This window comes from Sapajus apella, unplaced genomic scaffold (assembly GCF_009761245.1).
Source record: "Sapajus apella isolate SASKATOON/1434 unplaced genomic scaffold, GSC_monkey_1.0 scaffold38, whole genome shotgun sequence".
NCBI classification, from domain to species: domain Eukaryota; kingdom Metazoa; phylum Chordata; class Mammalia; order Primates; family Cebidae; genus Sapajus; species Sapajus apella.
Genome location: NW_022436978.1, coordinates 9,435,888 through 9,456,870, shown reverse-complemented (window position 1 = coordinate 9,456,870; position 20,983 = coordinate 9,435,888). Strand labels below are relative to the sequence as shown.

Genomic DNA, 20,983 nt, shown 5'->3' with positions numbered 1-20,983 from the left:
TAGGAACTAGACATTTTATGTGATTACTGACTTACACTTCACTACCCACCAGTGTAAACACCTTCAAATTTTTCCATTTAACACTAGCTGCCACTGCTAAGAATTGTTTCTGTTAAAATGGTCACTGTGGATGAGCTCCTTGCAAACAAGGGGTCTTTCATCCCTATTGATTAAAATAATGACAGCAGATGACATTTATTAAGAATTACTATGCTCAAGTTACTGCTTAAAGCACTTTTCAGGAATCAACCCATTTAATCTACACAACAGTCCTGTGATCTAAATATTATTATTGTGATTTAACAACTGAGAAATTTAAGACTGAGGGGGGTTAAATAACGAATCCAAAGGCAAAAAATCTCAAGTCAGATCACCTGGACTCAAATTCTGGTTCTACCATTTATGTGTGCAACTCTAGATCTTTAAACACACCCTGAGAATATCACACAGGGATTTGCAAACTGATGATTTCCTTCCTGCTGGTAACATACCTTTCAGAACAAAGGGTATTTAGGGAAATGGAAGCTGTCAATCAGTTTTTCTGAGTATACTTTTACTTCTATATCAGAATTAAATAAAAGACTATCAAAAGCTTAGTGATTCTTGGCTCCTGCAATTTTGTGCTATCCAAATTTGTATAAATCAAAGAAAGTTTATATTACTTGCTCAAAGCCAAAGCACCAGTCATCACATAGAGCCAAAAACAGATCAAAGACAACCTCAGTCCTCAGCTCTTTCTAGGAATACACTTGGTTAAGTAGCTCCAATAAGATTCTTAACTACTATGTATTCTATCTAGAAATATGCCCATAAAAAGTCATAACGCAAATAGAAAAGAATATAATTTCAAATGACTCATGTTTTGCTTTACTGACCAGAAAGATACATGGGAACAGAAGTCTTATGATCAAAAATATACATAATGTCAAGAAGAAAGTGAGGAATTGAGGCTAAAAAATCTGGGGAAGTTATCCTATTACGTGTTTATGTAAGGGAGTAAGGGGGCAAATAGGGGAGGGACAGTGGGGGGTGGGGAGTTGGGGAGAGATAGCATGGGGAGAAATGCCAGATATAGGTGATGGGGAGGAAGGCAGCAAATCACACTGCCACGTGTGTACCTATGCAACAATCTTGCATGTTCTTCACATGTACCCCAAAACCTAAAATGCAATTAAAAAAATAAATAAATAAAAAGAAAGAAAATAATTAGTGTTTGGTCAAATTTTCCACAAATATTATTTGGAGGCACTATCTCTAAAATTAAAACACAGTCAACGAAAACACATTTCTAGCAAATTTAGAACATTTATATAATATTTTGTAGTACCTGAATGCTGTTATAAGAAGAAATACAAGATTTCATTCATAACTTCTCCCAACTAACCATTTGGATCATACTTCTGTTCATAGTTTAGCAATAAAAGCTTCTGCTGACTTTGGCTGTGTCTATATACTTGTGACTGGTGGTATTAAAACATCATATGTTTGGTATTGTATAGAAAACACAACTGAATAACTAAGCTTTTACATTTCCAATTGGTTTTCTGAAAATCAGACACAGATCATTTTGAAATGTGTGTTGATCCAAAACTCATGGTGAATTTAACACATTCATAAAATCTAAAGAAACTGTACTCATAATTGATAAGAACATAAAGTATTAGAAGTCTAGACTGAGAGAATCTTAAGAAGTAAATTTCAGATTAACTAAATATCAAATATAAAAAAAGAAAGAATACATTACTAAAACAAAACACAGAAGACTGTTTTTTAATAATTTTGGATAAATACAGCCTTTTTAAATGGGAAAGAAATGCTGAGGGCAGGAAAGCATATTTAAATAAAACAAAAAAAGAATAAAGCATGGCAAAAAAAAAAAAAAGAAAAAACAAAGGCAACAGAATTAGTAAAACAAAAAAAAAGGTAAATCTCAACAAAGAACTGATTTTTTAAATACAGATTTTTTAAAAATAAAAAAGGACATTTCATAGAATCAGATATAGGCAGACAGTTCATAGGAAAGGAAGTACAGATCACCCTCAATTAAGTGTTTAATCTAACTCATAATTTAAAAAAAGAAATTAAAATTTATATGTTAAGGTAACAAAGGATCAAGTTTTGTTTTGTTTTGTTTTGTTTTAGACAGGGTATCACTCTGTCACCCAGGCTGGAGTACAGTGGTACAATCTCTGCTCACTGCAACCTCCACCTCCCTGGTTTAAGCAATTCTTATGCCTCAGCCTCCTGAGTAGCTGGGATTACAGGCATGTGCCAACATAGCCAGCTAATTTTTGTATTTTTAGTAGAGACAGGGTTTCACCATGTTGGCCATGGCTGGTCTAGAACTCCCGACTGTCAGGCGAACTGCCCACCTCTGCCTCCCAAAGTGCTGGGATTACAGGTATCAACCACTGCAACTAGCTAGAACCAAAAGTGTGCTAATACGTTTTGTTGACTAGATGATAAGGAAACAGACAGCCTTAGAGTAAATTTGCATAAGGGAGAACCATTAGGTAATATCTTTCAAACTGAAGAAGGCACATACCATTGGCCCAGCAATTCTGCTTCTAAGTAACAATCCTATATTTATATATATGAAAAATGACTTATATAGGAGGATATTCTTTATAGCATTGTTTGTATTAGCAAAATACCTATAGGAAATTAGGTATCTAAATTATCGATTTAAATATGTATTAATATGGAAAAATCTTGCAGATACACATTTTAAGTTAAAAGAAGGTGCTGAATAGATAGATCAATATAGTAGATGGATATAGACAGAAGGATGGATGGATAGATATTGTACATGTTGATAAGTGCACAGACTGTATCAGGAAAATACCAAGAATGTGACCAGGTGGCAATGAAGGGGTGTGAGAGAAAATTGTTTTGGACTGTGTCAACGACTTCTAATGAATATCAGAAACACACCCATGGTTGAACAAAGTTTGTTTTAACAACTCTTAGCAAGGAGGAAAAATACACATCAGAGCAGAACTGGGGTGTCTTAGCAAAAGAACGTAAGGAAAGATTTATAAGATTTGGGTGTGTGTCAAGTGGTTTTAAGGAGGGCTCAAAGAAATGTGGATCTGCCCCAGATTGGATGCGCTAAGGATGTGGGTGTAATTCTATGGCTACTATCTTAGTAATTCTTTTCTAGAAGGCAAGAAGAACAGAGCAAGGTTAAAGCTGTGTTTGGTAAAGAAGCAGCAGCCACTCATATAATCTAGGACAGAGACATATTTGGTCATTTTGTAGTTTAGGAAACATTTTTGTTTTTGTCTGTGGTCAGACATGATTACAAAGTTTGCTTTTATCTTGACCCATCATGTCTCAGTGGCTTTGTCTAATTTCAAATGTTGCGATGTTGTCTACAACAGAAGGAGACCAAGTCTTCTTGGGAGTGCCAAGCCACCTTCTGGCTCTCAGAGACTGTTTTGCTATTTCTCAACTACACGCCCTTTTGTGCCTTTGCAATTTTGTACCATGCACTTATCTATTTAAAATAATTTTTAAAAGAACATCAGGACTAAAGGAGACCTTAATAGTCACTGAGGTCTGAAACCATAACCCCACCACCACCACTTTGCTTCCTCCTCCCGCACCAAGGGGGTTTTCTTATAAACCCCTCCCTTTGCCTCAAGTGCCACAAGGGCATCTGCTTGAGTATCTCCAGTCTCACCATTGTACTAACTTGTCAGGCAGCCCATTCCATAGTCAAATAGCTCTCAATATTTTATTGTTCAGAGGTAAAGAGAACAATACATTTGGTTATAATATCGTCATTGTTTCCTCCCTAGCATTTTTTGACCTCTTGTTCTATGGTAACTCAGGAAACAAAATAATTAGCTTTTTAATTTTATGTAAAATATTCCTATTAATACCCTCCAAACTGCCATTGTCTTTTTTTGTTCTAGTGTTCCAACACAGTTTTGCATTTTTTATCATTACATTTGCAGAGATTACTATCTGTTACTGCCGACAAATCCATTTGTGTTTTGTACTCAATCACATATAATTAGTCTTTTCTTCATGAACAAAAGAACAGGTGTCTTTATCAATTCCGTGCAAGATACTATGGTAAGGTTGGTTAGACCTAACGATGTCTAGTGAACCAAACAACACATTTCTGACAGATGTTCATAGTAACAAGATTCTTTTTTCAAACAATCAACTGCTTCTACTCCTACACACACAAAGTAGAGAAAGAAAAGACATTTTAACAACTTAGAGGCTTATAATTTTTCTATAAAAGACATGAGTAGAATTTAAATCCTTCTCTGATATTTTTGCTTCTAACCCCCACTCTGACAAAGTAAGTGTAAAATTATTTGTTTTTATTTGATATTCTTCATTAAAATATATGGGGAGAGGGTCAGAAGAAAGCACATTAGTTGAAAAGCTGGTCAAATTTTAACAAAAGCTGTAGCTCTCTGTAAATTTCCTGATGTTGATCATTATGTTGTTATATAAAATGGTACCATTAGGGGAAGCTGGGTAAAAAGTGGAACTCACTTTTATTACTTCGTAATTTTTCTGAAGTCTTAAATGATTTTTTTAAGTTAAAAAATATGTGGTTAACAGTATTTTAGCCAATGACCTATACAAACTTTTGTACATATTGATAGAGACATTCATTCATCTAGTCATTCGTTCACTCACTTTGTATTGAGTGCTAACAATGTATTGGAGACCATTCATTCTAGGTTCTAATGATGCATAAGGCATCAATCAAAATCTTTTCACTCATGGAACATCCATTCTTCTGGAATAGAAGATCAAAAATAAATAAACAGCAACAATATGTATTTCAAAAAGTGGTGTATGCAAATAGAGAGTTCCAAGGTGAGAAGTGTAATTTTTAAGGGAGTGTTAAGGAAGGCATCTTCAACATTTATAAGATAGATGTTAGCAGCACTATTTGTAGTGACCTTAAAATAGAAACAATAATTATACACTAAAAGGAAAGTGAATAAATATGTCTGTCTACATTCATACAGAGGAATATTTTACAAAAATTGAAAGAAATAAAGCAAATATATTATCAAATACAAACCTCACAACCATAATATTGGGAATTAGAGTACACAAAATATATTTATAATATTCTAACATAAAATATTTTAAAATATGCAAAACAATATTATGAACTAAATTTTTTTCTTAAATTGCATGTATATGAGATATACAGAATTCCAGGGAGTTATTATATCTGATAACGAAGGAAAGCAATATTCCATCAGGGATATCACAACAAGGAGGTTCAAATATATTGATATTTTTAATTAATTTTAAAGCTAGTGCTAAGCATCCAGATAAACTTGTGTTAATTTTTATATTTTGTACACCTAATTTTAAAAACAATTTATTAAAAAGTACATGCAGTAGTTTATCTTAATAAAATATTAGTTTACATTTATGAGTTTGGAGAATTTTTTAAAGTACATATTTGACACAATGTATGCTCTCTGGTGTGTGTGTGTATGTGTGTGTTTGTGTGTGGTATGCATAATGACATTATGCTAAGATATATATGCATGGAGGAAGGTACAAATGTATACCTAGGTGCAAACTTACACTAGCAGTTGACCCAGCATCAGCAGAGCAAGCATTGTCAATTATTTTCCTAGAAAGAGTGAAGTAAAGATTTGTCCTAGTTTGACCCCACACTTGCACTTCTACCCTTCTGTCTCTCTGCCCCATGATAAATGTCATGCATTTGCAAAATAGTTGGCTGGGTTAAAGTAGCATTTTGTAGAATAAATATGGCTAATTGGTTTCTTGGGGATTGATTGATTCTATCTTCATCAATTTATAATTTTTCAATTTTTTAAAAAGTTAGATAGACGGTGCTGACAGGGATGTTGATATATCATCATCATCTCCAGCCATCTCATTTTATAGAAAAAAAAAAAAAAACCCTGAGAACTGGTAATATCTTGGACTTAATGCAGATAAGTGACACAACTAAGTGGTTCCCTGACTACTTCATCTATATTTGTAGCCTCACTAAATCTACATTCATGTACAGATGTAATAAGCGAGAATATACGGAGAGAAAGTATCCTGATTCTTCTCTACTTAATTGAAAGCTTTAATCATTTAAAAAATGCTTTCACAGAAACACAAACTGACAATTCAAACCAAAATCGGCCAATCAACAACTTAGCAAAAAAAAAAAAAAAAAAAAAAACCGAGAGCAAGAAAGCTGAAATGAAATTCTTTATAATAAGGTCTTTTCTTTATTGTAAATCACATTTTATATGTGTAATATTAATTGAACAGATAATAATTTAGAAAGGGAGGACAAGAGCATTTTCATTCATTAGGTATTTTGAAGTTTTCTTCAAATATTTCATATCAATTTAAAAGACATTTCACCATAAAATATCTGGCTTCCTAAATTACTTTATGCAGTTTGGTAGATTATTAGCCTGATCACAAGATGACATTCATCAGAATCACAACTTGTTTGGACAGATATCAGTGAGCATTTATTGTGTGCTCAATGCTAAAGATCTAGCAGTGAAGACAGACAAATGTTAGAAAAATAATATGGCATTGTACATAATTTTAGAATGACATAAATTTACCTTCAGTTATCCATATATGATTATGCAAAATTTGAAAAATACGAGAACTATCATTCTTGCTTCTGGAGCTTGTATTTGAAATTTTTATAGACTGCAAATTCATTTTGTCATACCTTGAGGATTGCACTTAGTTTTTGAACTTCTCAACTCTACAGTTAGATTACTTAAAAACTATTTCCAGAGATAGTGTTATTAATCTTTGAATGCTCAGCATTTTCATTTCCCCTCAAAAATTGTTTAATTCCATTTCAGGTCTATTAGTGTTCATTATCTTTTTATATCATATATATTTATTATATATACTATATATATTCACAATATTCAAATATAATTTTCTTTTAAAATCAGCAATTTTGTCTTTAACATAAAATAACATATATATGTTATTTATACCTATATATATGTGCATATGCTCAGTGTTTACCTTAACAGGTAATTTTTGTCTGTCAGAAATTGTGTTCTAAGAAATATATAACTTGTTCATTATTGAACTATAACTTGTTCATCACTTGGTTCTGGGATTTAAATACCATCTTGTGTTGGAAGATATGCTTGTATTGTTCCTATGAGTGTTTATCATCATCTTGCCAAAAAACACTGTGATGGGAGTATATTCATGCCCACTGACCAAATGGAATACCTTTAAGCCTCTTATCTTCTCTTAAGTGCATACCCTCTCTCATAAACTGTATCTTTGCTGTAGGAAATCATTGCAAGTAGGATAAAGAAAAAGACACTAGCTTATTCATAGTTAAATACTTTGAAAGGCATAGTTTGGTAAGGCAGCTTAGCAATGCTTTAAGTATAAGATACACTGGGCCATACATTTGATTTGTAATCAGATTGTAAGAAGCGAATGTTTCTTACTGTAGTCGCTGTTTTCGTCCTTGGTCCCATCAATGGTACCATCTGGGTGCATCTGCAGGAAATATCCCTGCTGGCTGAATAACCTTGTCACGATCCCTTTCAGCTGGGGTTCTGCAAAACAAAATAATTATTCAAATTTTTATTTGGCTTATAAAAATGCACACTTACAAATTGTTAAAAAAAATCCTGTAAGTAAATACATAAATGCCAATAGCTTCAATATTGAATTACGTGTTTGGGAATTGAGTATTTCAGTAACATTATCTATGCTTTTTTCCATCGAGAGGTAAAGCCATAACACTTTTAGCAGTAAACTAAATGCAAATAAATAAAGGCTAATTATGATTAGGAAAACACAGAGACACGCTAAAAAGTGAATTATTTTGCTCCCTTGTGCATCTGGTGTCTGACTACAAGATTTCACCAAGTTTATAGTCCCATTCCAGAATTATTGTTTAGGCCAAAATGCCTCTGTAATTACTAAAGTTTCTAGCAGTCATAATCAGGTCCATAAGATTTCTATTTCTGTAGGATGTCAGCTGTCCATCAGAAGCTCCTGGGTTTTGAATTTGTAATCAAGTTCAACCAGAGAGAATAGTTTGGATGAGAACCACAGGCAATAGCAAAACTCCCGTGGCCATGAGATGTCACTGGGAAATATGTGAAAATGCAAATTTCACCTTCACTAAATACTTCACCAAAGAGGAGCCTCAGTATTCCAAAGGTCATTTCTCTAGTACAAAAGAAAAAAAAAAAAAAAAGTCAAGTCATACATATTTCTCTAAGTATTTCAGCCAGGATTGTTCAACTTTTAAAAACTCTCTAAATACAAATACCTTCAAACTAACCTTTGTATAGCACATTTGAATTTTTCTGCATCAGCTAATATAAATATATAAAGCTTTCTCATTGCAGTGCTGACTGCCAGCAACAATCTAGTCTTCACCGCATCACCATTTTTGTCTCTATTGTTGAGCAAAAATGAATTATTCTAGTGCACTTATAGCTCTAATTATTTCATTAAAATGAGGAGAAAAAGGTAAATGCTGCTTCCGGTGATAAAAATTGAGGCAAAGATGGAAATCGTATGATTGCTAACGTAGCAACATGGTATCCTCAGAAGGACAATTGCTGAATTTAAGCTAGTCAACTTCATCTTCCCTCCATTTATTCAACTAATGTTTACCAAGACTGTCTTTTTTTGGCCAAACAATACGGTAGGCACTGTGTGTTACACTGAATACATGTATTGATGTTTATGTCTAAAGAATTCTAGTTAAGCATTTAATGTGATTATTTCTTTGGGAATTGGCCTACACGCTCTAACAAGTGTCTACAGTTGGGACTTTTGCACATGTGACTTGATCACATTCACATTATTTGGGAATATGGGGAAATGCCTCTGTTAACACACCTTTTTCAAAGCAGTCCTAAGAAGCAAAAGAGACGTCAAGAAAATCAGGAATGAGGGAGCAGGCTAATGAAAAAAGAACTGAACTGGAAATTAGGCATTCTAATTAATAGGTTTGTACTGTCCTTATGAGTTAAAAAAAATTCATTTTTTTTTAAGACAGAGTCTCACTCTGTTGCCCAGGCTGGAATGCAGGAGCACAATCTCGGCTCCCTGCAACCACCGCCTCCCTGGTTCAAGCGATTCTCCTGTTTCAGCCTCCTGAGTAGCTGGGATTACAGGTGCACGCCACCACAACTAGCTAATTTTTGTATTTTTAGTAGAGAAGGGATTCACCATGTTGGTCAGGCTGGTCTCGAACTCCTGACCTCGTGCTCTGCCCGCTTTGGCCTCCCAAAGTGCTAGGATTACAGGTGTGAACCTTCGTGCCCTGCCAATAAATTCAATTTTTTTAAATTTGTGGGTCTCAATATCCTCATCAATAAAAATCTGGAAGTTAAACTGAATGATTGTTCCCTCATATGAGTCTCTATTCACTTTAAGCATATTAGAATCCTCTGCCTTGAGTGGTGGCAGAAATAGAAGAATGGATTTGTCTTTAATGCATACTCTCCATAGGCTCATCCAATCCCACAACTATGGACAAGTCAGGGAAATACATGACTAACTAATGTCACTGCAAACAACTCTCTGTGTGCCTCTGCCTTTGGCTACCTGGCTGACAGGTAGCTTCTGATGTGGTAGAATCACCCATGGATTTGAACCACAAATGCTGTATGGCCCTGAGCAACTCATCTAACATCTGAATTTCAAGTTTTTTTAAATCTATATAGTAAGATAAAACACAGTCCTACCCTAACTATGATTATTGCAAATTTCACATGAATGATGAGAGAGTATGAACTAGAAAACCCATAAAATATACATCCTAATCAAAGTCTAATGTTTCAACTATGAAAATCAAGGACGCGGTATAAGGGAGGTAAAAGAAGAATTCTGAGAAAAGTATATGTTTACTCTAGCTTGTGCTTTAGTAAAATATTAACTGAGCTTGTAAAGCCACTAAAGTAAACAGTGGGCTAAAAGTAGAGGATAGAAAATGATAGAAGAGAGCAAAAGGGTAACTGTCTTACAAGTCATATTTTACTTCTAATCAGCCTGAAAGTCACTTTAAGAAGTCATGGTTTTATTGGTAATGAGAGGCATGACAGCTTAGTCATTAGTGCCTGTAAATGACTGTTTGTTTCCTTCGTGCTCCTCTTTCTGTACCTGTAATTAAACACTTCTTTTGCCTTGGTGGAGCCATCCCTCTGTTGGAGCCCTGGGGATTCGGGTTGGTAACTCATGCTCAGGATAATGAGCATCAGACTCTGAGCACCCACCTCTGAGAGTAGTACCACAACAGGCCCAAGAGTCTGTGTTTTAATTATGTTGTGATATGTGAAAATGAACATCCTGCATTATAGGAGTTTCAGGGAGACTTGACCATCTATTGAAAAAAAATACCCTGAACATAGATGTGTTACAGAAAGCCGTGTAGCCTGACTGGCATTTTACACATCTATTACCATCAAGTCCTACCAACCTTTCCAAGTTCAGCTCAACATCACCTCCTCCATGAAGGCTTGGCTATCATAAGTGAGGATCTCCTTTATAATGGGGAAAACCAGAACATGTTTTGCTCTATTTTAAAGAAAGGAGGTACAAAGTGAGACCACTTTTCAGCACATCCAGCATCCTGGGTACATTCAACTAACACACATTTATTTGTTAGACTATGCTCGGGGACCCAAGATGTGAATAAAATATTTGCTGTCCTCAGAGAGCACCCAGTCTGATTCACAAAACATATTTATATATAATACTAGTGTGGGAGAGCTGATAAATGAGGAAGTGAAGCACAGTGGTGTGATGGCACCAAGGAGCAAGGGACCAGTTCTGTCTGAAGGTTGGGATGAGGCACTTCATTGGGTGGAATGTCCTTCCTCTGATTTCCTTGCCTATGACAATCCTACGCTGGAATATGTAGGATTCCATTCCAGTGTAGGATTGTCATAGGCAAGGAAACCAGAGGAAGGACATTCCACACAAAACATGGCAACTCTAGGAATGATGCAGAGTCTGATTAAGACAGAATAGAGAAAAAGCGTTCTCAAATGCAGACACACAAGTAAGTGCCTGTTCTCAACAAATGTTCATAGCACAACAGTGACACTAAGACAAATAGGGTCAATGGAATAAGTTTTCCATGAAGCTATTTTTTTTCTCAGTTTATATGGCTCCTGGATTTTAAAATTATGCTCTTCCATTACTATTTTTCTTTTTTTAATGAAATGATGGCTATATTATTAGATGGTGGGGAGGAAGGGTTGGTTTGTTCCCTTTTATGCTCTAAAGTGGTGTGGCAAATACTGCTAACATTTCGGTGAAATCCATTTCCTCTTTTTTCTGGGCACCCAGCTAGACCATATGTCCTAGCCTCCCTTGCAGTTAGGTTTGGCAGATGAATGAGTGTCATATGGAATGTAAGTGGAAGTGATGTGTGCCATTTTCAGGCCAAGGTTTTTTAAAAGCAAACATTCTCCTCCACATTCTCTTTTCCTTAACACCGGCCAGATTAAGATAACATAGCCCTAGGGGCTACAGAAGCAACAGAATGGAAGAATGCTGGGTCCCTGAATAACAGGTAAAGAAAAGATGACAGCCATTGAAATAGCTACCTTGGACAGTGAAATGAATAAGAAATAAATTTCCATTGGCTTTGCACAATGTGCTTTGAGCTTCCTTCCAAAAAATACAATATGGAAAGGGAAGGAGTGAGTAATATTATGGTAGAGAAACGTAACAAACAAAGCACTATCTCAGTCAGGTGATCAAGGTTAATATCGTCAATTATAAAACATGCTGATATTATGTACTCTTGAGATTATGTGATGAGCATAGCACTTTACCTCTGTGATCTTTCTCAAAAAAACCCATGACCTCAGTCTAATCATGAAAAAAAAATAGACAAATGCCAATTAAAGAATATTCTACAAAATACTTGACCATTACTCCTCAAAATGGATTGTTCATAACACAAAGAAGCGATAAATGCTTGAGGTGAGAGATAATCTATTTGCCATGATGTGATTACTATGCATCATATGCCTGTATCAAAATATCTCATGTTCTCCACAAATATATACGCCCACCATGTACCCATAAAAGTTAAAAATTAATTTTTTTAAAGAAAACCCTATCAATGTCACTGAAGAAAATGAGTGTCTAGGAAAAAGTCATAAATAAAAGGAGTCTAAAAAGACATGACAACTATATGTAATGGGGCATTCTGAATGAGCTCCTAGAGCTGAAAAAGAAAAAATGAAGGAAAGCTGAATAAAGTATGGATTTTAGTTAAACATACTGTAATGATAGATTCTTAATTGTGACAAATGTCTCACACTAACGTAAGCTGTTACTATGGGAAATTGGATATAGGGTATATGGGAACTCTGTACTATCTTCGCATCCCCACAAATTTAAAAACATTCTAAAATAATAGGTTTATTAAAAATACTAAGTACAGCCAAAAAAGCAAGTAAGAAATGTTTTCCTCAAAGAGGCTGAATGATAAAGAAGGTAAAGGATAGGTCCTCGAGTTCAATACCACTTCCCTTCAGGATGACATGGCAGTTTCAGCAGAAGGTTTGAATTCAGAGCCACTCAGAAGAACCGACACATGCGGGAGCTATCTAGACATTCCTGCTGGCTTGACAGTCCATCTAGTGCTATGGAGCATTTCCTAGGTACACAATGGAAACCCAGAACAGAGACAGAGCCAAGCGGCCCTGACAACACATCTCAGGATGAATATTCAATTACAGGAAATAGTATGAATTTAGACGTGGAAAGGGTAGACACTTTCCTTCATTAACTTCAAAGGTAAAAAACAAAAAAAAAACAAAACTCTGGCTCAGACAGACAGTGTCTTTTCCAAGGTCACACAACTAACACACGGATGAGTTCAGACAATAACTCAGTTCCTATATACTGAATGGACATCATCCTTTCCTTTCCAAAGAGCAGCCAAGACATAATTCTTACCATATTAATGCTGAGGGTTTGGGGAGCAAGAAGGGAGAAGAGAAGAGAAAAGGAGGAGGGGAGAGTATCTTGTTGTACATCAATTATTAGAGTACGGCTTGATAAAGAGAAGCAGTTATAGAAAACTGTGCAAGAAATATATATATAATATACATATTTTAGTATCGAAGGTTTTATATTTATATAAAATATATATTTATATTTACATATTAATATATATATAAATATAAAACCTTTGATACTAAAATTGTCTAGGGCCAGCATAATGACATCTATCCAAACCTTAAAGAAACTGTCTACATATAAACTCCAATCTAAAATGAAAACTATTGTAACAGTGATGAAAGTTATATAATGAAGGGCATATCTAGAGAATTAATAATACTTTTAACAACAATGACCATATTTGAACCCAACTCCTTCATGGCAGGCACTCTTTTGATAATTTTACTATGGTTTTATTTATTATGCAACAACTGACTATATGAGGTACTCTTTTCTCATTTTTCAATTTTTGTTGAAATTCAAGGAAGCTGCATCGCTTTTACCCAAGGTTACAGAGCTAAAAACGAAGGGGTGGGTCTAGCTTAAGAGTCTATTGTGACAGCCACTCTCTAGCACTGTTTGGTCTCTTTTAAAAGAATACTGGCAAAACTGGAACATGTCCAGAGGAAAGGGGGCCAAATAAAGAGGGAATGTATGACTGACACATGAAGAATGGCTGAACTTACAGTGGCTGTGCAGCCTAGAAAAGGGAGGATTTGGAGAGCTGTCTCCACATTCTTGAAAATCCCAAGAAGTAAACAACCAATTTGTTCTCCATAGATAGACCTAAGGCCAATGGGTGAAAGTTACAGGAATGCAGATTTAAAAGATCTTTCTGTTAATTGTATTCAAAGAGAGAACAGGCTGCCTAAGGAAAGAGTGAGTTTTCCGTCACAGACATAACCAGAAGAAGCAGAAAAACTACAGATCTGAGCAGCTGTAAAGGACACGGATGTCTCCAAACACCGAGACTATCTGAGTGAGAATGAAAGGTCCTTTCTAACCCTGATGTCCCGAAAAGCTTTGGGATAAGCCAGATGGTCCACTAAGTACAATTTCACTTTTCTGTTTCCATCGGAAAATGCACTGTTCTTTATAAATGGTAAACATGGATTGTGGAGTAGTTTGATGGGTTCTTTTAATCAGTCTCTTTGGGTTTACAAATGGGCCTTTGGTATTAACATTTAATGTTGTCCACTTAAAGGAACTGAGATTGAAGAAGCTGTTAAATGTAATTCTTGACAAGTGGTTCTGGGGCATTACACTGATGCAGACTTCAAAATTAGACTGTTAGGGCTAAACAATGTTCATAAGCAAATACATTTGTGACCAATCATAACTAAAGGGTACAGACTAGGGCATATTTACATATCATAAATCAAAGTCCCAGACAAAACAGAAATAAGCTACAGTAATCATTTGAAAAAGGATGGAACTTATTTGGACTTCTCAATACACTGAAAAATTGCAACTATATTGAGTTATGGGGATTCATTAAAAATATATGCTATTTAGTAAAAGAGAAGCAGGCCTGAGGCTCCTCATTCACTTAACAGACTGCAGCAAACAGACCTAGAGGAACACCTTCCAGAAATGAAAAAATAAGGCTGAAGATGTGTCACTGTAAGCCTGGCAGAAATCTGCTCTGTGGAGTAAAATAAGTCCCGTCCTATCCCTCATCTTCAATCTCCCCCTCGGACAAATGAGGATGACAGACACCATCAGCAGTTACCTACCTGAGGGCCAAGACCCTCTCCACAAAATGCTAACATCCCAAGGTGATTCTGTTACTAAATGCATATCTATTTACTTGATCAACAGATACTACTGGCACATTTTATTTTTAAAAAATGAATATTTATTAAGCAGCAGACGCCAGGCGCGGTGGCTCAGCCGGGCGCGGTGGCTCAAGCCTGTAATCCCAGCACTTTGGGAGGCCGAGGCGGGTGGATCACGAGGTCAAGAGATCGAGACCATCCTGGTCAACATGGTGAAACCCCGTCTCTACTAAAAAAAAAATACAAAAAATTAGCTGGGCATGGTGGCATGTGCCTGTAATCCCAGCTACTAAGGAGGCTGAGGCAGGAGAATTGCCTGAACCCAGGAGGCGGAGGTTGCGGTGAGCCGAGATTGCACCATTGCACTCCAGCCTGGGTAACAAGAGCGAAACTCCGTCTCAAAAAAAAAAAAAAAAAAAGCAAGCAGCAGACTTTGCGACAGATATTCTTCTGAGCACAGGGGATAATCAGTTGTGTGCTGCTACTAAACCAGCTTTACCCCACCTCCCTCCCCTGCCAAAAAGACAGAGCAGAAAAGAAAACCCAAAACTGGACTTCTATGAGATGACTTCTGTGGTGCAACTACTTCATGTATAACTGTAAAACTACTACCTGACATCACTGAACATAGATGTGAAGCTGAAAAGAGGTGAGCACCATCAGCTCCAGCTCAACACTGAATACAATAGAGGATAAACATAGAGTGTGCATTCTAGTAGGGAGACGGAAAATAAACACATAAACAATATATAATAGAAGGTTAATATAAGTGCCCTGATAAAAATGAAAGCAATAAAAAAAGAGCATGCAAGGGATGGATGTGTTATGGTGGACAGACCGAATAGAAGATAACATCACGGGAGCCTAAAGGAAGAGAGGAAGGAAACCATTAAGGATATCTAATAGGAATGCATTTCAGGAGCAGGGAGCAGCAAGTGTAAAGTAATCCTAATACTTGTCAAGATTAAGAACCAACAGATGAGAGGCTCTCTGAAGATCCTTCCTCTATGCCAAGAGTCCACCAACTATAGCCCTGTGGCTGCTACTGTTGTTAATAAAGTTTTATTAGAGCATGGCCATGCCCATTCAGTCATGCATTGCCTCTGGCTGCTTTCATGCTAAAACAAAGGTGAGTAGTTGCAACAGATACCCTAAACCCTGAAAAGCCTGAAATCTTTACTAACAGACCCTTTAAGGAGAGTCTGCCAGCACTTTCTCTACTTGCTTTCTCTTGCTTCTGTTGTTTCCTCTGCCTGAAATGCACAACCCCTGCCTTCCTCCTCTGCCCAGGAGTCCTTCAGAGCCTTCTAAGCACAGCTTTCTTCCACAGGGTCTTCCCTGACACCCTGAGGCAAAATTAATCACTCCCTCTTCAGAGCTCCATTGTGCACCGGTTAGGAGAGCTGTGTGCTCTTTTAGAGCGGCTTGCTTACACCTCTGTCTCTGCGGCTGAACTATGAACTTCTCAGGGCAGAGAGCTTATTCATCAACTCCATACCAGCACCTAACACAGTGCCAGGCACAGGGTAGATAAGGAGTGTGTGTATGCTGAAGGAATGAAAGTAATAAGTTATACTTGGCATTTTCCTTTGTCACCTGTGACTTTCAAAGGAGCTTTTCATTTGTATAAAGAGCTGTTTATAGCTGTTTAATATAATGCCTCTGGCCTCCAGTGCGTTTCTTTCGATTTTGTCGTGAACACTGATCACAGTCTGACAAGCACAGCAGCCTCCCCCATAAACAGTCTCCAAAAAAAAAAAAAAAACCAGTCTCCAAAGCCCTGAGTTGCCTCACACTTCAACGGAAATCGAGTGACCTTGAGACAGGCAATCCTTAACCTTCATACTGTCTCAAAGCTAAATCCAAAGAAAAAAACCCTGCATTTTTGGAGTTTCCTCTTCAGCAAAGCAGTCTGGGCTATAGAAGACAGGAGACAGAGGGCAGGACACCTGAGCTAAGATGTGAAACGCCAACAGGGACAAGGTTTTTGTACTGAGCCAATTTTATTCCTTGTAGCATTAGCCCCCTTTCTCCTAGAGTCTTCTTTGTAATATGCTCATGAAAATTTAAAATAACTCCAGCACCATTTATTGACTTCCGACATGCACTAGGTGCCGGGTACAAAGATGAGTAAGATGCAATTCCTGCCTTGAAGGCACCCACGGCCTCATCAGGGAGACACATACACAACTAATCATTATAGCAGTGAACATGAAAAGTGCTGTCATAAATGAACAAACAAAATGCCATGAAATCGCAGAATGGGGATGCTAATTTTACCTGGGATGGCAGGTTCTGGGACAAGAAGCAGTTACAAAAGGCTTTGAAGATGAAGCATCATTGTATAGTTAGCCCAAAATAGGCAGGAGGACTTTGCTTTGAACATCACCAGCAGAGGCAAGGGTACAGACGGATGCATGTACTTAGCATGTGCGGGGACCAGGTATGTAGATGGGTGTGGCCAGGGTGAAGGAAATACAGGGGTGTATGCAGAGGCTAGAGGTGACAACAGAAAAGAAACAGGGTCTAGGACACTTCAGGGTCCTTAAGCAAAGCTATTAACAAGTTTTACTTTATTCTTTAAATCAATCAGCTCCAAACTTTTCTAATTATACATCTCTATCAGTAAATTATTTTAAATCTGCAGCCTCCAAATAAGTACCTTTATAATTTGTGTCGCGTGTATGCACCACTCTGTAAATTATGTGTATAATATAAATCAAAAAAGGAATTTTTAAATGAGGTCATTGATAAGCACAAACAAAATTTTTAATTGGCAGACATGGTAGTGCATACCTGCACTCCTAGCTGCTCAGGGGGCTGAGGTGGGAGGATTGCTTGAGCCCAGAAGCACAAGGCTGCAGTGAACTATGGCTGCATCATTGTACTCCAGCCTGGGAGACAGATGAGAACTTGTATTAAAAAAAAAAAAAAAAAAAAAAAAAGTTGTAATAGTATTTTTTTCATATGCCAAAGGCTGTCAGGCCCCACATACTTCAGAGGCCAATGCATTAAGCAATGAGAAAACTTGGAAGGATTTTAATTCAGGGGCTAAAATTATGAGGGTAGTATTTTAGAAAGTCAAACTGAAGAACAATAGTGAAGGCGGAATTAAAATGGGTAACACTGTGGTCATGGGAGCCAATAGGGAGCTATTCCATATATTAAGGGCCCTAGACCGGGCATGGTGGCTCACACCTGTAATCCAAGCACTTTGGAGGCCAAGGTGGGCGGATCACCTGAGGTCGGCAGTTCAAGACCAGCCTGACCAACATGGTGAAACCCAGTCTTAAAAAAATATAATAATAAAATAAAATAAAATAAAATAAGGGCCCTAGATAGGCACTGGCAATGGAGATGCAAACAGCTGTCAGTCAGAGGACTGACTGTGCTTGGTGTGCTAATGTTCCAGCCACCTTAAGGATGAAAGTCTCATTTCAGTTGTAAATCCAAATCCCAAATCCGAATCGCAGTCAATCATTACCTTCCTAAGGGAGCCCTATTTAAATGTAGAATATTAATGAAGGTGTGGGTGAAGAAAGCTTAATGCAGGCAGTCTCATGAAGCCTAATACCTTCTTGCCCTTTAAGAATCTCTGTTCATGGAGGGGAGTTTGATACTGGTCAACCTCACTGGGTCAAAACTCCTTGGTCTTTCTTAAATGACCATCCAGAGAAGCAGACCTGGAATGAACATGGCTTTCCAGGCAGCTTAAAAATGATTGCTGGCGACGGCGGATCACAAGACACTTCGAACATGAAGATAATTCTAAAATCTTAAGATTTCAGAGCCAGAAAAGCCATTCAGGACAATCTAATTCAAGGCTCATGTTACAGATGAAGAAACGAAACACAGGGAGAGGGGAAATTCTCATAGCAGCACATCTCCCAATCCCTGGAGTCAGAGCTCTTTAGTATACCAGGATTTTTCAGTTCTTTGCCTCCCAGAGGTTTCCTGATCTTATCCCAAACTAGCTGCATGGTATCCAGAAAGCTATTTCATTTCTTCATGCATAGGCATACTTTGCTTCTCAAGAAATTGTTTAGATGACTGAGATCTACTTCTAAAGGCTGTTCTAAGAAATTAGGAATACACATTACAGTGTGCTATATGACTAGGAAACCATGCTTATATGGAAGACTGAAATTTCAGACAGAATTAACGTAGATAGGAAAACCCACGGTTGGTTTGCAGAAGCAATGGGCAAATTCTCCTGAGTATGATGCACAGTTAGGAAATGCCAAGCACTTAAGAAATACCTGACACTTTATGTGGATTATCTCTGAATTTCCATTGAAATAATTTAAAGCAGGTGCTATCAATGGGCCGTATATATAGGGGAACTAACTGAGGCTTATAGAGGCTAAACCACTAGTGCTAAATTACAGAGTTAACCCATGCCAGTGCCAAGGTGGAAGCTTTTTGCTTTACACCTCCTCGTTGCTAATCATCAATTGCCTTTTGAAGAACTCTAACATGCTAATACTGCTTTAACTGGGATCAGCCTACAAAACCTGTGGAAATCTATAAAGCCAGGGATCAGGAATAAAAAGCAAACCCTAAACTGGAGTTGAGAACATAGCTTTTGGCCTCCTGTTACAAAAAAAAGTGGCGGGGATGTAGACACTGTGTATGCACACAGCAAGTCTTCTGTAATAAAAGCATCCTCATTTGGCACAGAAAAATCTTCTTAGTCTCTTTTTCCACAGACACAGCTTTTGGCACCAGAAATAAATGAACAGGACACATTATTTGGGCGAGCACAGGCATGACAGTTCCCTGACATCAGGGGAGCTGCACAAATGTTGGACTTGTCCTGAAACTGCCTTGGATATCAGAGGAGGTCTGTTTATCCAGGTTGGCAAGCCTGAGGAATTCCCTCATGCACTCCAAATGTAAATTACCTGCAGGGATAATATTATTGTTGTTAAATGTGATTTTTGTCTTTCATTTTTTCATACCAGACACACACACACACACACACACACACAAACCCCCCCCCCCAAAAAAAAAAAAAAAAAAGCTCTGTCATTGCAGTCAACCAGAGTGAGCTCTAGGGATAATAATATTTTTGGCAAAAGAGTAGTTGAGAGCTCCAAGAGCACATCCACCAGCCTTGACCCCCGTAAGTTCAGGCAGGGTGGTACAGGGGGATATGCAGGACAGAGGGCGCCAGACATTTAGGGCCTAATTCCAATTGTTTGCTCCTCTCCATCCCCACTGTCTCTACCTTTGTTCAGACCATTAAGTGCCCTGGCCTAGATTCCTCTATAGCCTCCTCACTAACACTCTTACCCTCTTTCCCTTCCAAACCACACTGCAGTCAAGCTAATATTTTACAATATAAATTGGATCATGCCACTCATCTGCTTAAACTCTTTAACAGCTTCCCATTTCACTTACAATAAAACATCAGACCCTTAGCATGGCCGGGAGAGCTTTGCACCATCTGGCTCCTGCCTACAGTTTCATCATCATCTCATTTTACTCTCTTCCTGGCTCACTAAGCTTTAGGCACATGCACCCTCTTTCTATTCCAACCTAGGAATTTTTGCACAAACATTTCCCTCTGTCTGGATTGATTTCTTCCTGAAATAAATTCAAGTCACTGCATAAATGCAATTTCATAGAGGTCTTGTCTAGGCCTCCAACCTTAATTTGCCTCCACATTTGTACACATATAATCTGGCAGCACACCGGTTTTTCTTTTTCTTCCCTTCATTTCATGTAGTTCAATTTGTATTTAGATATCTATTTCTCTTTGTTGTTTAATATCTATTTCCCACTCTAGACTGTAGCATCCCTGAGGGTGAGGCCATGAAACTTTTTATTACAAAATACCTAGTTCTTAGCATAGTGCCTATTTAACACATAGAAAGCAAATATTTTTTTTTCAGTGCCCTAGTTTCTTTTCTCTGGGCTTCAGATTTCATCTATAAAACTTTTGAATTGGAAGAGTTCACTGGCTCCAAGTCTAGGTCCTAGAAACCTAAGGGAGTCTCAGGTCAAGATAGATCCTTACAAATTATTTTTAATAAATTAGAATTAAAAATGGAGAAAATACTTTTAATAGATATCTCTTACCACTGTAAATCAATGAAGGTACTTAAAATTTCAATTAAGTTATAATCTATACAAACTATATTAATACAATTTATTACTTGATATTACATCACACAAAAGAGTACTAAAAATATTTA

General features: G+C 37.1%; 1 protein-coding gene across 3 annotated transcripts in view; it reads right to left on the bottom strand.

Annotated features, from left to right (window-relative positions):
* Window positions 1-20,983, bottom strand: part of FGF12 (fibroblast growth factor 12) — a 581,066-nt gene that overhangs the window by 204,347 nt on the left and 355,736 nt on the right. For all 3 annotated transcript variants that reach the window (XM_032298541.1, XM_032298540.1, XM_032298539.1), the window contains one exon: window positions 7,464-7,574. In XM_032298541.1, the coding sequence (XP_032154432.1) occupies window positions 7,464-7,574 (111 nt within the window). The remainder of the gene's footprint in view (window positions 1-7,463; window positions 7,575-20,983) is intronic.